Source organism: Ranitomeya variabilis, chromosome 3 (genome assembly GCF_051348905.1).
Source record: "Ranitomeya variabilis isolate aRanVar5 chromosome 3, aRanVar5.hap1, whole genome shotgun sequence".
NCBI lineage: Eukaryota > Metazoa > Chordata > Amphibia > Anura > Dendrobatidae > Ranitomeya > Ranitomeya variabilis.
The window spans coordinates 305434596-305449843 of NC_135234.1; the positions used below are offsets into that span (position 1 = coordinate 305434596).

Below are 15248 nucleotides of genomic sequence, written 5' to 3' on the forward strand. Positions count from 1 at the left end.
AATAATGTAGTATTCAGTACCCCATATAGCTCACAATACAGGCAGATCATGGATATTGTCAAGAATCATTTACCCATGCTAAAACAAGATGACAAACTAAAACGAATTTTAATACAGAGCGATATCAAATTCGTTGCTAAACGAGCTCCCACCTTGGGCTCGATCCTATCTCCAAGTCTATTCTCCAGCTCTCCACGGGACACTAACAGAGCTACATGGCTCAACGCCACAGGGTTCTTTAGATGTAGAGCCACTCGTTGCAAAACATGTAACTATGTGCATAAAATTAACAAATTTTCATCTTTTCATAACCATAAACAATTTGATATACATGACTACATTAATTGTAACACCGAAAATGTAGTGTATTTAATAGAATGTATTACATGTAAAGTTCAGTACATAGGCTGCACTACTTGTCCACTGAAAGTACGAGTGAGACGGCATCTATCAGATGCAGTGAATTCTAAAGCCCTGTCTGCCTCAGCTGTGTCCAGACACTTCTACAACGGGCACAAAGGTAATTTAACTAGCCTCAGATTCTGTGGAATAGAAAAGGTTTACAAACCTCCGAGAGGAGGTAATTTACAGCAGAAACTTTTTAATCGGGAAACGTATTGGATGTTCATGTTAGACACACGTATTCCCTATGGCCTTAATGCTAGACATGACTTAATAAAGCAATATTAATTTATGTTCAAGTAATGTTCAAGCAATGTCTCTTAAGGGTATTTCATATGTCAATCTGTCATTTCTATGATAATTTTAACCGGTGATTTTCCTTATTCTTTTCCCTTTTTTTTTTTTTTTTTTTTTGCATTTTTAATTGTTTGTCCAATCAATGTCATGTGCACACTATATATATGCTCTCATTGCACTATCAGGTAGATCATGAGTAAGACTTCATAGTTGAAACGCGTTGATCCTCCTCACTGGTGTGCCAGGTGTTTGCTATGTAAAGATTTTTCATTTTGAAGAACTATTTATCGGTTTAGTTGTCTAATAAAGTCTCACAAAGTTTGAACTGCCTCCACCTCCAGCTGGATCATTTCTCTTTTTGTCTTCATTTGATGTGGGCGCTCACCCTGAACCGTGCTGGGCGTTGGCAGGTCTGGGGATTTCGTCCAAGACCGGTAAGCTGACTATATTCCTTTTTTCTTTTGTTATTCACTCTCTGTTACCAACACATTTCTTCATAACCTATTATGACTTGATTTTTCTTGAAGTATAAACCATGTTGGGGTACTTGAAAATATATTCTACAGTCATGGAAGAGTTTCCTACTGTTTATGCCAGTCTAATTAATAACCACACTTGTGAATTGGAGTTGTGCCAAAATAAACTATTGACGATCTATTGATGACACAAAACCCACACTGATGTGCTGATATCTGCTTTCAACAGCAGCTGGATGTAAGCTAAGATATATCTGCTTCAGAAACAGGCGTCAGCTGATCTGTAGAGGTGTTAGGTGTTGGACCCCCACTAATATGATAATGATGACCTATCCCGTGGATAAGTCATCAATAGTTTAGTCCTGGACATTGGTTTTATGGTCTGTTGTCCCAAAGGTCCACTGTTTTATAATTTCATACCCAATCTGGAATTGACTTACATCTACAGGATGACAGCTAGCATCGCTATCTAGGTTGACACAAAACTTGGCTCTTGAATAATTTGAAGTCCTAGACATACTGTGTTTTATTGCTATCTTTTATTCAAGCCCAAATACCTTAAGGAAATGTAATTGGCTTGTAATTGATTAACCATTTTGAAAATGTCATAATGATTAAGTGTTAAATACAAGACTTTCCATTTTTCATAACATTAGTGAAAAATTATTTACCATGACCTTGCAAATGGGCACTGGTTTAATAATAAAATCAATTGAAAACATTAGAAAACTAGATTGTATCAATGGAATACAAGTAATTGAATACCTTATTACATTAAAACATAATTAAGTTACAATGACTTGCACTAACAGCATGACCTTTATAGTTGATATCTTGTCAGCATAAATTCTTTAATAACATATACATTCATCTTCAATTACTAAATAACCAAATAAAGGGATTCATTAAAAATATATATGTTTACGAATAATCTTTCCATTTGCGATATTTAAAAATGAATACTTCTCCCCAAGTCAAGTCAAAATATCAAAATGACACACTGCACTACCTACAAAAACATTGTGTGCTGGACTTCTCATTGACTAATGCTGAATCCAAATTTTTTCAATTACAAAGCACATCTGCCAGTGAATCTGTTACATTTGACAAATGTTAATTATACAGTGGTACATTTCTGCCTAGGAACAATACTTTTGATTTCCGCTGGAATGTCCAATTTTGCACAGACATTTTTCCCCTAATTATAAGGTTTCCATTCATCAGAACAGCACCCTTTCCAGAATGCTACAAGTCAGTAGCTAACTCATCCAGTTCTCCTTCACTAGGCTAAATTAAGCACAAGTAAGGAGGACTTGGTGATTAGTAAGACAGCAGCATGTCTTAGAGCATTGCTGCAATGAAAATGAAGCAATTTTACAAATGATTGGGTCTTGACCTAGCAGAAAAGAAATGTTGAGGAAACAATATATCGGTGTTCTTAGTCCATTAGTGGACAACTTATGTAAATTAGAAAATGTACGCTGAAGGTATTGGCTTTTATTTTTATTAGGAAAACTTTATGACACATAGTATCCTCCAACTTTAAATGAGATTCATTTGGTTTTTGCACATCGTTTAATTAGACACATAAACCGAATGTGTAGAATGTGTTTCAAATAGATATATTGAGGCTGTTTCATCATTTTGTTTTAGTTTTCTTTTTAAGTAACTTTTCTTTTTTGTCTTGTGCGACTCATTGTCGATGTTTGCACCAAATACTTCAAATTGGTGCACAAGGGATTATGAATTTTGCACAAAACAAAACATGCAGGTTTTCTTTGTCCTTACCTTTTTATCTAATTTTAGAGCAAAAAGTTACAGGATCTTTTAAGATGCTGCACACTATTCAACAGAATTTAAAAAAAAATAGCACTCCCCTAAGTTACTGAAGTGCAATTGTGCAAATATTATGCAGCATTTTAAAAAGTTGCAAACGCTGAATTAGGTGAAAACATCCGGATAACCGACAAATACATCCATATTGCTAAACAAAAAAGAACACAAACCAAACCAAGTAAAGTTAACCTAAAAAAAGGTGCAAAGTACATAAGGGATAAAGAGCAAACATAAAAGTCACCTACAAAACCATTTTTACTGCAGAAAGAAGGCATAAAGACAATGATGAATCTGAAGACAATGTCACTAAGGCCTGTCCCACACGTCCAGATAATTCCGGTACCGGAAAAATTGGTACCAGAGTTGTCCGTGTGTCCGTGAGCTCACTTGGCACATCAGTGTGGCACACGTGCGGCAGCCATGTGCCGCTCGTGTGCCGACTGGGTACCACACGGACCATGCAGGAGTCAGTGCTAGAGTTAAGCACTGTCCCCTGCTTTGGGTGCTGAAGCCGCCATTCATTTCTTCTCTCCAGCAGCGTTCGCTGGAGAGAAGAAATGAAAAATCATTGCTTTTTGTTTTTTTTTGTGGTTGAAATAAAGATCTTTGTCTTTGTCTCCTGTATGAGCGGTCACGTGGTGCCGCTTATTACAGTTATGAATATGCGGCTCCACCTCCCATAGGGGTGGAGCCGCATATTCATGACTGTAATGGGCGGCACCATGTGACCGCTCATACAGGAGAAGCTGCGGCGCGGAGAGGACGCTTTGAGGGAGCCGGGTGAGTATTTTCTGTCCAGCTGTGGGGCGCACAGGGGGTGGGATGGGGGTGGTGACAAAGATCTTTATTTCAACTGCAAAAAAAACAAAAAACAATGATTTTTCATTTCTTCTCTCCAGCGAACGCTGTCTCCTGCATGGCACATGGACTGCACACGGACAGCATCCGTGTGCGGTACGTGTTTTACACGGACCCATTGACTTTAATGGGTCCGTGTGATCCGTGCACTCCCACGAACACTGACATGTCTCCGTGTTTTGCACACGGACACACGGTCCGCAAAAACATGCTGACATGTGCAGAGACACATTGATTTTAATGTGTCTACGTGAGTCAGTATCTCCGGTACGTGAGAAAACTGACACCTCATGTACCGGAATCACTGACGTGTGAAACCGGCCTAAATGTGATTGTCATTCTCTTCTATTAGCCAAAATGGTGAGCACCTACAAAGAATGACTTTTACTTGCGACATCTCATATGGATAACAGTAGTAGTGGGGTTGCAGGCATACTTGGCATACTTGGCTGCTGGCATACTTGGCTGCTGGGTTCCCATTAGGGTTGAGCGAAACGGGTCGGCCATTTTCAGAAGTCGCCGACTTTTGGCAAAGACCCCTGTGTGGGGTCGGCCATGAGGTCGGCGATCTTCTGAATCTGGTATCGGAATTCCGATACCGAGTTCCGATATGTTTGTGATATCGGGAATCGGTATCGGAATCCATATTTAAGTGTAAAATAAAGAATCAAAATAAAAAATATTGATATACTCACCCTCGGACACGCCCTGGTACTAACCGGCAGGCTTCCTTCCTAAGAATGAGCACGTGAATGACCTGCGGTGACATCGCAGCTTGTGATTGGTCGCGAGCGGTCACATGGGCAAGCTGCGACGTCATCTAAGGTCCTTCATGCGCTCATTCTTAGGAAGGAAGCCTGCCGGAAAGAAGCAGGGCGCGTCCGAGGGTGAGTATATTCCTATTAGGTATATACTCACCCTCGGACGCGCCCTGCTTCTTTCCGGCAGGCTTCCTTCCTAAGAATGAGTGCGTGAAGGACCTTAGATGACGTCGCGGCTTGTCCATGTGACCGCTCGCGACCAATCACAAGCCGCGACGTCACCGCAGGTCATTCACACGCTCATTCTTAGGAAGGAAGCCTGCCGGTTAGTACCAGGCTGCGTCCGAGGGTGAGTATATCAATATTTTTTATTTTGATTCTTTATTTTACACATTAATATGGATCCCAGGGCCTGAAGGAGAGTTTCCTCTCCTTCAGACCCTGGGAACCATAGTATCCCATTGCACTGCATTGGGTTTCGTGTTTCGGCCGACCCCGACTTTATTATAGGGTCGGCCGATTTCACTCGACCCGACTTTTGGGAAAGTCGGGTTTCGTGAAACCCGACCCGATCCTATAAAAATAAAAGTCGCTCAACCCTAGTTCCCATTACAGATGAACATTGGATCAGAAGCGGACACAGACAGCTTGGGACCCCTGTGCAGGGAGTGTGTCTGGGCCCCCCTCCTTTTAAGGCGACAAAGCTATATATATATATATATATATATATATATATATATATATATACTGTATATATATATATATATACATATATATGCATATACAGTATATCCTAAGGGACTGCACTACACATAAGTGAGTACACTATATACTAAGGGACTGTGTTAGATATAATAATTGATTACAGCGTCTTCCTCCACCTCTCCCTGGTCCTAAATCCTTTATTAATCCCCTTTCCTCCCATCCCAATCCCCCACACTCCTCATTGTCCTCCTCCCCCCGCATCCCATTATTGCCATCTCCCCCACCGCCATAATTTTCCTCTTCACCACCTCTATTATTGCTTTCTCCCCACCACCCCATTATTGACCATTCCACTACCTCCATCATTGCTTTCTCCCCCACCACCCCATCATTACCCATTCCACCACCTCCATCATTTCCTCCTCCCCCCACCACCGCCATCATTGTCCTTTCCACCGCCATCATCATTGTCTTCTCCCCCACCACCTCCATCATTTCCCATTCCACGACCTCCATCATTTCCTCCTCCTCACCACCCCCATCATTACACATTCCACCACCTCCATCATTGCCTCCACCATCCCCATCAATGCCCTTTCTACCACCATCATCATTGTCTTTTCCTACACCACCCCATCATTGCCCATTACACCACCTTTATCATTTCCTCCTCCCCCACCACTCCATCATTGCCCTCTCCATCAACCCAGTCATTGCCTTCTGCCTCATCATCCCCAACATTGCCCTCTCTGTCAACCCAATCATTGCCTTCTGCCCCAACACCCCCATCATTGCCCTCTCTTCCACCTACACACACAGACATAGCACCATTCACCTCTCTGCACACACATACACACAGACACGCGTAGCACCATTCACCTCTCTGCATATAGACACACACACCTCACCTCACCTCTGCGCTCGATATCCTGAAGCCACAGCATTGTCAGCAGCTTTCTGTCTCGCACAGCCGCTGCGCTAATTGATTATGTAATTCAGCCGCTGCTGTGTGTGAGCTAGGAACCAGGACTGGTCCGTTCCCTGAAACTGCACTCCACTGCCATTTTCTCCTGCAGGCAGCGGAGCTGCAGGGATTGCTCCCTGCCCACTGCACATGAGGGCAATCTGGCCAGAGGCCCCCACTGAGCCTCGGGGCCGGATAAACTGGCCAGATTGCCCTCAATATTAGCCGCCCTGCAGGCAGGGTCGGTTTTAGGCAAAGTGGGGCCCTAGGTAAAGATCCAACTAGGGGGGCTGGCTAAAGGATCCTAAAAAAATCGAAGCATGCTCCTTCAAAAAATGGAATCCGTCGCAGGATTCCATCATTTGACGGATCCGGCGCCCATAGGCTTCCATTGTAGCAAACGACGGATGGTGACAGATCCGTCTCTGTCCGTTTTTTCAATGGAGACAAAAAATTTTACTTTGTCCGTCGTCTCCAGCCGCAGGACAAACAATTTTCGACGAACGACGGATGAAACGTGAGGCCATTCATTGCAATCCGTCACTAATACAAAGTCTAGTATATAACACAGCCCGCATAGTACATAACACAGCCCGCATGGTATATAGCACAGCCTGCATAGTATATAACACAGCCCACATAGTATATAAAAGCCCGCATAGCATATAACACGGCCTGCATAGCATAAAACACAGCCTGCATAGTATATAACACAGCCCGCATAGTATATAACATAGCACATGAGTCACCCACCAGGGCCGTAGGGTACTCGGTACCGGGTCCGGTACTTAAAGGGGATGTCACGGTGGCTGAGATCCGGTCCGTGGCATTGGGCGCCCAATTAAAGGGGGAAGGTCTTTAAAGGGTATTTTGGAATAAAGTTTGTTTGTGATGCCACCTGTGGTTCTCGGTCAGAGGGGACCAACTCTGGGGTGATGTTGACAGGTAAAGCGGGTTCCCCAGGGCTCCCAAGGTGTATGGCAAGGATAGTGGGTTGCCGGTAAATAACGGAGGACACAGTCTTTACTTGGTTTACTGATGTTGCAGTTAGCCTCAGTCCAGGGTACTGGCAAAAGGTGTAGATATGGTCCAGCCGGCCTAGAGGCAAAGGTGGATCCCTCTCCCAGGTGAGGTCCTTAAGCCTTCCTACTCGCGCTAGTATGTGAGGTAACTGCTGCCTGTAGCTTGCTGGCAAAGTCCTCTCTCTGTCCTGTCCTGGGACAGGTACGTGTATGGTGGGCAGCTTGAGCTGTTTTATATGGTCTCGATCACGACCCGGGCTCTCCAGGTGCTGCTTCACCTTCAGGTGTGGTGTGGGCAAATCACATGCAGTTCTATGCCCTCCGGTTCTGCCATGTGTCCTGGAGTACAACTCGACCTTAGGCTCCCGGTGGCCTATTTCTGCGCTTCGTCTCTGAGGGTGCCCGGTCACAGTTCCCCTCAGAGCCCCTTTCTACCTTCTGTGCTCCTTTCCTCAGATGCTTCTCTGCATTCAACCCCTCCGTTTCACTTCCTTTCTGGGGCCGCAGCTCAGTCCTGGCTTCATGGCTCCGCTGTCTACTCTCCAGTCCTCTCCCTTCACTGTCTGCTCCAGACTGAACTAACTCCTCCTCCAGACCAGAACACTTAAAGCTGGGGAAGCTCCCCTGAATCCAGGTTCAGAGCTCCCCCTTCTGGCCTAGATTCAGAATATGCTGTATGCAGGTGCTTACCTGGTAAAGGAAATCCTCCTTGCCTCCAAGCATGATATCAGCCTCCCCGAAAGGAAGGCAACATCACTGTAACAACCGGTTACCTGGGGTGTTACACTCCCCCCCGTTAACTCCTGTACTCCCGGACTGGGAAAAGAAAACATGCAGTACAGGTTAAAGGCATAAAATATTTTTAGACATGCATGTCAACAGGTTAACTGGCAAAACATAAGCATCCCTTTATGGGAGGCGTGGTTTCTTGAACGTTACACAACATATTCACATAAGTACACACAGGTGAAAATTGCATTTAAATAACAAGGTGTATTGACCAGTCCTGGTCTCAGCTACGCCATGCAGTTTAGCTTCGGGTCTGTAACAACAAGCAAAACAAGCAAGGTCCTACTCACGCTGCCAAAGTGTGATTAAACCAATAAGGGGTGCCATCTATATACAAGAAAGGTTCTCAGGTAATCACTGTCCATTACCCTACTGTCCTTTTAAACTGTAAGAAAACATCACAATCAAAACATAATCAAAACATTTTCAAGCAGGCAAACGTCTCTCTACTTGCTCTTCCAGGGCAGGTCCTGGTGTACACAGCTCCTGACTGGGGAAGTTCTTTGGCATAGGTGTCAATAGGTGACTCCATAGGAAAAAGTCAATCATTAGAGGTTTGTGTAGCCTGGGTTTGTGTCCCACGTTCAGTGGCTACACTGGTATGGATATGCTGTCCTGGGCACCTTTTTACATGTAGGGCATAGTGTCCCCTTTCGCTATTCTGCCGGGTAAAGGTCACTTTATCTCCTGGGTATAAGTCACGATCAGGGTGTCCTCTTAAGAGATGTGACTCAACGTCTCTACTGTTAACAAACAGTTCAGTATGTCCTCCATGTTCTTTTATGAAACCCCATCCTCTGTCCAGGTTGAAGGTAACAACAGTTACAGATCTTAATGGTCCTCTGTCTGCAGGTTTAGCTTTGTGGGACCTGGTTTTTGCTAGGATGTTCCCTTCCTCCATTGCTTCCCATATAGCTCTGCGTTGTTTTTCTTCTGATGCCACTTTGGATACTTATTGTCTACCATATTCTTCTGTTTCTATAATTTCTACGCTATTGGCTGCTGCTTGGTCTCTATTGGGAATCCCATTAGGTCCGTTTTAGGGTGTCTCCAATGTATGGTCTCTTTTGGCCTACACGCCTTCAGGGGCGAGGGTTCAGGTACCATTGGGTCAGTAAGTGCGTCCCCCAGATCCGTCATGGGGTCCCAGGTTACTGTAACGGTGACTACCTGGCCAGGCGTTAAGGTTGGTTGGGGTGCTAGGGGTCCCACCAGGGTTTCTTCAGCTACCGGGGCAGTTTGTGTACCTGTCTCGCCAGTACTGGTGTCCTTTTCTGCCTCCGCTGGGGTCAGGATCGCTGGTTGCAGGGCCTGGTGCTGCAGCATTGCCTTTTCCTGCAGCGTCTCACTTTCCGGATCCGCTGGGGCCACAGGTGCGGGCTCCGGATTCTCAGTCGGCCCCATCTCCTGCAGCAGCGTTACTCCCTCTGGCTCCGCTGGGGCTGTGAGTGTGGGTGGTGTGGTCTGCGGCTTTGTGGTTGTCATCCTCTGGATCAGGGACTCCTTCCAGGTGGCCACCGCTGTCATCTGGGTCCGCAGGAGTAATTTGGCCAGCTCCTCCATCTCTGCATCGAGGAGCTCCGGATCCAAGATAGGCTTCAGGTCCAGTGTTTCTAGCTGTTGCTCTGGGACATCTGCTCTGGTGTTGGCAGGTCCGGGCGGCTCTCCACTGCTGTCCGCCAATGCATTTACGGGGTAGTGTGCAGCCATGCTGCAGCCACTCATTCCTGCTTCCTGCTCCTTCACCTCCTCTTTACTTCGTGGGCGGTCTCTCTCCCACTTCCCGCCGGCCATCTTTGGGGGCGGATCCGTACTCCAGACGGACAGGTTTGGTTGGCATTAAAGTCTCTGTAGGGGGTGGATCCAGCTTTCGTGTCGGTTCTTGAACTCCACCCATGGCAACACATCCTTCTCCTTTCTTTATCTGCCTCGTGGTGCAATAAGGGTGGCCATCAAACAATTTTACACAGTCCATTACAGTCCATGGTGCACAGGACCCATTTCAATGGGTCGGTATATCCTGTTCGTAACGCCAAGTTTAGTCACCAGCCAGGGCCGTGGGGTACTCGGTACCGGGTCCGGTACATAAAGGGGATGTCACAGTGGCTGAGACAGGTCCATGGCCCTGGGCGCCCAATTAAAGGGGAAAGGTCTTTAAAGGGTATTTTGGAATAGTTTGTTCTTGACGCCACCTGTGGTTCTCGGTCAGAGGGGACCGACGCTGTTTAAAGGGGTCCTCTGGGGTGATGTTGTTGCAGCACGATGGTGACGCTTCCCACAGGTGAAGCGGGGTCCCCAGGGCTCCCAAGGTGTATGGCAAGGATAGTGGGTTGCCGATAAATAACAGAGGACACAGGGTTGCAGTCTTTACCTGGTTTACTGATGTTGCAGTCAGCCTCAGTCCAGGGTACCGGCAACAGGTGTAGATATGGTCCGGCTGGCCTAGAGGCAAAGGTGGATCCCTCTCCCAGGTGAGGTCCACAAACCTTCCTACTCGCGCTGGTATGCGAGGTCCCTGCCGCCTGCAGCTTGCTGGCAAAGTCCTCTCTCTCCTGTCCAGGGACAGTTACCTGTATGGTGGGCAGCTTGAGCTGTTTTATAGGGTCCCTATCATGACCTCTTCAGGTGCTGCTTCATCTTCAGGTGTGGTGTGGGCAAGTCACATACCGTTCTATGCCCTCCTGTTCTGCCATGTGTACTGGAGTACAACATGACCTCAGGCTCCCGCTGCCCGGTTCCTGTGCTTCGGCTCTGAGGGTGCCTGGTCACAGTTCCCCTCTGAGCCCCTATCCACCTTCTGTGCTCCTTTCCTCAGATGCTTCACTGCATTCAACCTCTTGGGTTCACTTCCTTCCTGGAGCTGCAGCTCAGTTCTAGCTGCACTGCTCCGCTGTCTACTCTCCACTCCTCTCCCTTCACGATCTGCTCCAGACTGAACTAACTCCTCCTCCAGACCAGGACACTTAAAGCTGGGGAAGCTCCCCTGAATCCAAGTTCAGTGCTCCCCCTTCTGGCCTGGATTCAGAATATGTTGTATGCAGGTGCTTACCTGGCAAAGGAAATCCTCCTTGCCTCCAAGCATGATATCGGCCTCCCCGAAAGGAAGGCAACATAACTGTAACAACCGGTTACCTGAGGTGTTACACTCGCATAGCATATAACACAGCTTGCATTGTATGTAACACAGCCCGCATAGTATATAACACAGCCTGCATAGTATATAGCACAGCCCACATAGTATATAACACAGCCCACCTAGTATATAACACAGCCTGCATCTTCCCCCCGAGAATGGCCCCACAGTCCAGTACTCACTGTTATAGTAAAAAAAAACACACTCCTCACCTCTCCTCGTGCCTGCACTGCTCCCTTCTCTGGTCTCAGCGGCTGTACTGCCTGGCACATATTGAGTACGTGATGATGGGATTGTGCACCCGCAGTGTCAGAGGCAGAGAGGGGGATGATGCAAGAGGGAGCATCAGCTGACGCTCTCTGCACCATTATTGCTTTGAACTGTACCAGCAGATGCCGGTATAGTTCAATGCGGCGGTGGGGGAATCGGCGCTGGCGGCAAGCGGGCCCCCCTGCCTCACCGGGGCCCCATAACAACTGCATGATGTGCCATTAGCTGGGGGCCCCTGGGGGAACAGGGGCCCTATACACCCGTAATGCCCACAGGGTGTCACAAGGTATAGTGGACTCACTAGACCACTGATGATGCAGTGGCGGCTGTATACCCGATACTCAAAAGACAGGAGAGTGGATCTCATAAACCAAAAGATATTTATTAACAAGGTAAAACAAAAAGGGAAACGGTGTCAGAGGGAAGAACCTCTTGATCATGACACTGTATCACGTGGTGGAGCACCAGGCAAGGTGTACCCCTATACAGGGATTCCCCCGACACAACACCAGGTGGCCTGAATGCCGCGAATCCAGGACCAGAGGATGACCCGAATTGACAAACTAGCAATACTATAGAATACTTGGACTTGTGGCGGAGAAAATCCCAGAAACTCCATGAAATCCAGAAAGGTTAATCCCACCGGTAGCAGGGTCTGGAGGGTTCCGTGAGAAGAGGCAAGACAACTTGGAGTGGGAACTGAAGAGACCAGAGGAGTCCAGGATGGGAAACGCCAGAAGAGGACTCTGTGAAAATAAACATGAAAGTAAAGTGCAGAGCACAGCAGAGCATGGCCTGAAGAAGAGGCAACCTTCCAGAGAATGAACACGTTGCCCAGGCACCTCCCTTAAGGGGAGGATGCTTTTTATGCACAGAGCATCAAAGCACAGACAGCCCTAATAGCAAACAGGTGCCCTGCAGTTTCAAGTATGTGCAGGAAGCGGGGCGTGGCTCCAAAGAGCATTTCCAGGAGACCTGCAAAGAGGATGCAGGTTCTTAGCAGAGAAAGTAGCTGCTGATTGTCTGGGGCCACGGACAGGGTGAGTAAGGCTGTGTAATAGGTGCCGGTCTCCCTGCGCAGTGGAGACCAAACCTGCGACTGAGGGCATGACAACACCTGCCTGCTCCTAATGTCGGCCTTGCATGCAGGGGCCTCCTGGAGCCTCTGGGCCCCGGTGCAGCTGCACCGGTTGAACCGGCAGTATGTCCGCCCATGCATTGGATGTATTAGCACTGGGACTTACCCTGCTTTTAGGGAACCCTTCTATACTATAAGGACTTGCCCAATATAGACAGGCATTTTAAAAAGTGAATATTTTCTATTTTCAATGCTTTTACTGCTGTACAGAAAACTCTTTGGTAAAGCTTGTGACTTGATTATGGAGCAATGGTGGCCACACCTTACTAATGCTACTGCTTGTCGATGTATGTGTGTTCACTGTTCTATTGTATGTAATCCAAAGCGTTGAATTTAGATCTTTAATATTAGCTGTAAGGCTACGTTCACATTTGCGGTGTGCGCCGCAGCGTCGTCGCCGCAACGCACAACGCAAACAAAAACGCAGCAAAACGCATGCACAACGCAGCGTTTTGCGCCGCATGCTTTCAACGCATGCGGCGCAAAACGCAGCGTTTTTTGTAAACGCAGTTGCGTTTTCAACAAAAAACGCAGCGTTTTGCGCCGCATGCGTTTTTTTGTGCAGTGAGTCATTCTTCATCCCACCCACAAAAAAAAGTGTCTACACAATAGATAAGGGCCACCAATGGCTAGAAGAGGGTTGGTGTTTATGTAATTGTGTATATATACCATGGCAGACATGAATTCCTCCCATTTTGCTGGTATTCATGATGGAGCGTCCCATGGACAGTATCGTCATGGATATGGAGATGGAATTTGCCTTGGCTCATGCCTATGCTGTCGCCTGTGCTCATCAAAGAGAAAGAGAAAAACGGAGATGGATTCATCGCCGATTTTGGATACACCCTATCTTGGAAGTCCGGGAGAGCCGTGGAGCATACCATAGCTTGTTTGGCGAACTGAATGAGAACCTGGAGAAATATTTCGAGTACACCAGGATGTCTCAGGAGAGCTTCCGGTATCTTCTGCGTCGGGTGGAAGGAGCCATTAGCAGGCAGGATACTCAGCTCCGGAGAGCTATATCCGCAGAGGAGCGGCTGCTGGTGACTCTACGGTACGTAGCTGTTTGAATGACTGAGATATGTTCGGCTACGTTCACATCTTCCCTTTTTTTTTTTTTTTTTTCTTAATTTTTGTTGGGGGTGGTATGGTCAATGTACTTTTATAAATTGCAATGTACTAATGTAATTTCTTTATCTTCTTGGCAGTTTCCTGGCTACCGGAGAGACCTTGCGATCCCTTCAATTTCAGTTCCGGATTGGAGTCTCCACTCTCTCCGGAATTATTGCTGAGACCTGCCGCGCTTTGTGGGATAATCTCCGGGAAGAATTTTTACCCGTCCCTACAAGCGATATCTGGTTGGCCAACGCCGAGAAATTTGAGGAAGTGTGTTCGTTTCCAAACTGTATTGGCGCGGTGGATGGCAAGCACATACGGATTACCAAGCCAGGGAAAAGTGGATCCCTTTTCTACAACTACAAAAAATATTTTTCCACTGTGCTGATGGCAATTGCCGGTGCGGACTGCCGTTTTCTCGCAGTTGACATTGGTGCGTTTGGCCGTTCAAATGACTCGCACACATTCAAAGAGTCGGATATGGGCCAAAAATTATATGGCAACAATTTCAATTTCCCCCAGCCACGACCTCTTCCCCACACCGAAGGCCCTGCGATGCCATTTGTTGTGGTTGGGGATGAGGCATTCCAAATGTCTGCCAACCTATTGAAACCCTACTCCAGTCGGGGCTTGGACCATACGAAAAGGGTGTTCAATTACAGACTGTCCAGGGCCAGAAGGACTGTGGAGTGCGCCTTTGGCATCCTTGTCTCAAAATGGCGGATATTAGGATCCGCCATTAATCTGAAAACTGAGACAGTGGATGAGGTGGTGAAGGCGTGTGTGGTTCTCCACAATTTTATTCTGGCCAAAGAGAGACTGAACGTTGATCTCGATGAAACCATAGCCAACCCATTGCCCAATTTCCATGATCATCCTCTGAGGACAAGTGTGGAAATTGCGCAGATGAGGGATCGTTTTGCGGCCTATTTTGTGTCAGATGTTGGCCGTCTGTCATGGCAAGATACAATGGTGTAGTAAACTGTTGGACTGTATTCTGGTGTGACTATGCTAAAAATAGTTCACCAATGTAATGTGCCTTATCTAAAAAACTTGGAACCCTTTGTTTTTAAAATGTTGTGTTTTAATAAAAAAATTTTCTTAAGTTTTCTACCCTGCTTCAAAGACAAAATTTATACCATACCATATAACATATTTATTTGTTTGTCAGATCGCCGTGTATCGTTGTGTTTGACAGCAAAATCAACGATACCAGCGATGTTTTACAATGGTAATCAGGGTAAATATCGGGTTACTAAGCGTAGGGCGGCGCATAGTAAACTGATATTTACCCTGTTTCCCAGTGTGAAAGTTTACAAAAAAAACAGTACATATACTCATCTTCGCGTCCCCCGGCGTATGCTTCCTGCACTGACTGAGCGCCGGCCGGAAAGTGAATGCACAGCACAGCGGTGATGTGACCGCTCTGCTGTTAGGGCCGTCACTCAGTCAGGGCAGGGAAGCGGACGCCGGGGGACGCA

The 15248-nt window shown here is 46.7% G+C and overlaps 1 protein-coding gene across 2 annotated transcripts in view; it reads left to right on the plus strand.

The window, feature by feature from the left end:
- The window catches only part of OPRD1 (opioid receptor delta 1), a 267279-nt gene that overhangs the window by 46961 nt on the left and 205070 nt on the right, over window positions 1–15248 (plus strand). Inside the window, exon 2 of one of the 2 annotated variants that reach the window (XM_077295614.1) lies at window positions 1110–1133. The exons of the other annotated variant lie outside the window; for it this stretch is intronic. Within the exon in view, the coding sequence (XP_077151729.1) occupies window positions 1110–1133 (24 nt within the window). The remainder of the gene's footprint in view (window positions 1–1109; window positions 1134–15248) is intronic. 2 annotated transcript variants of the gene reach the window in all.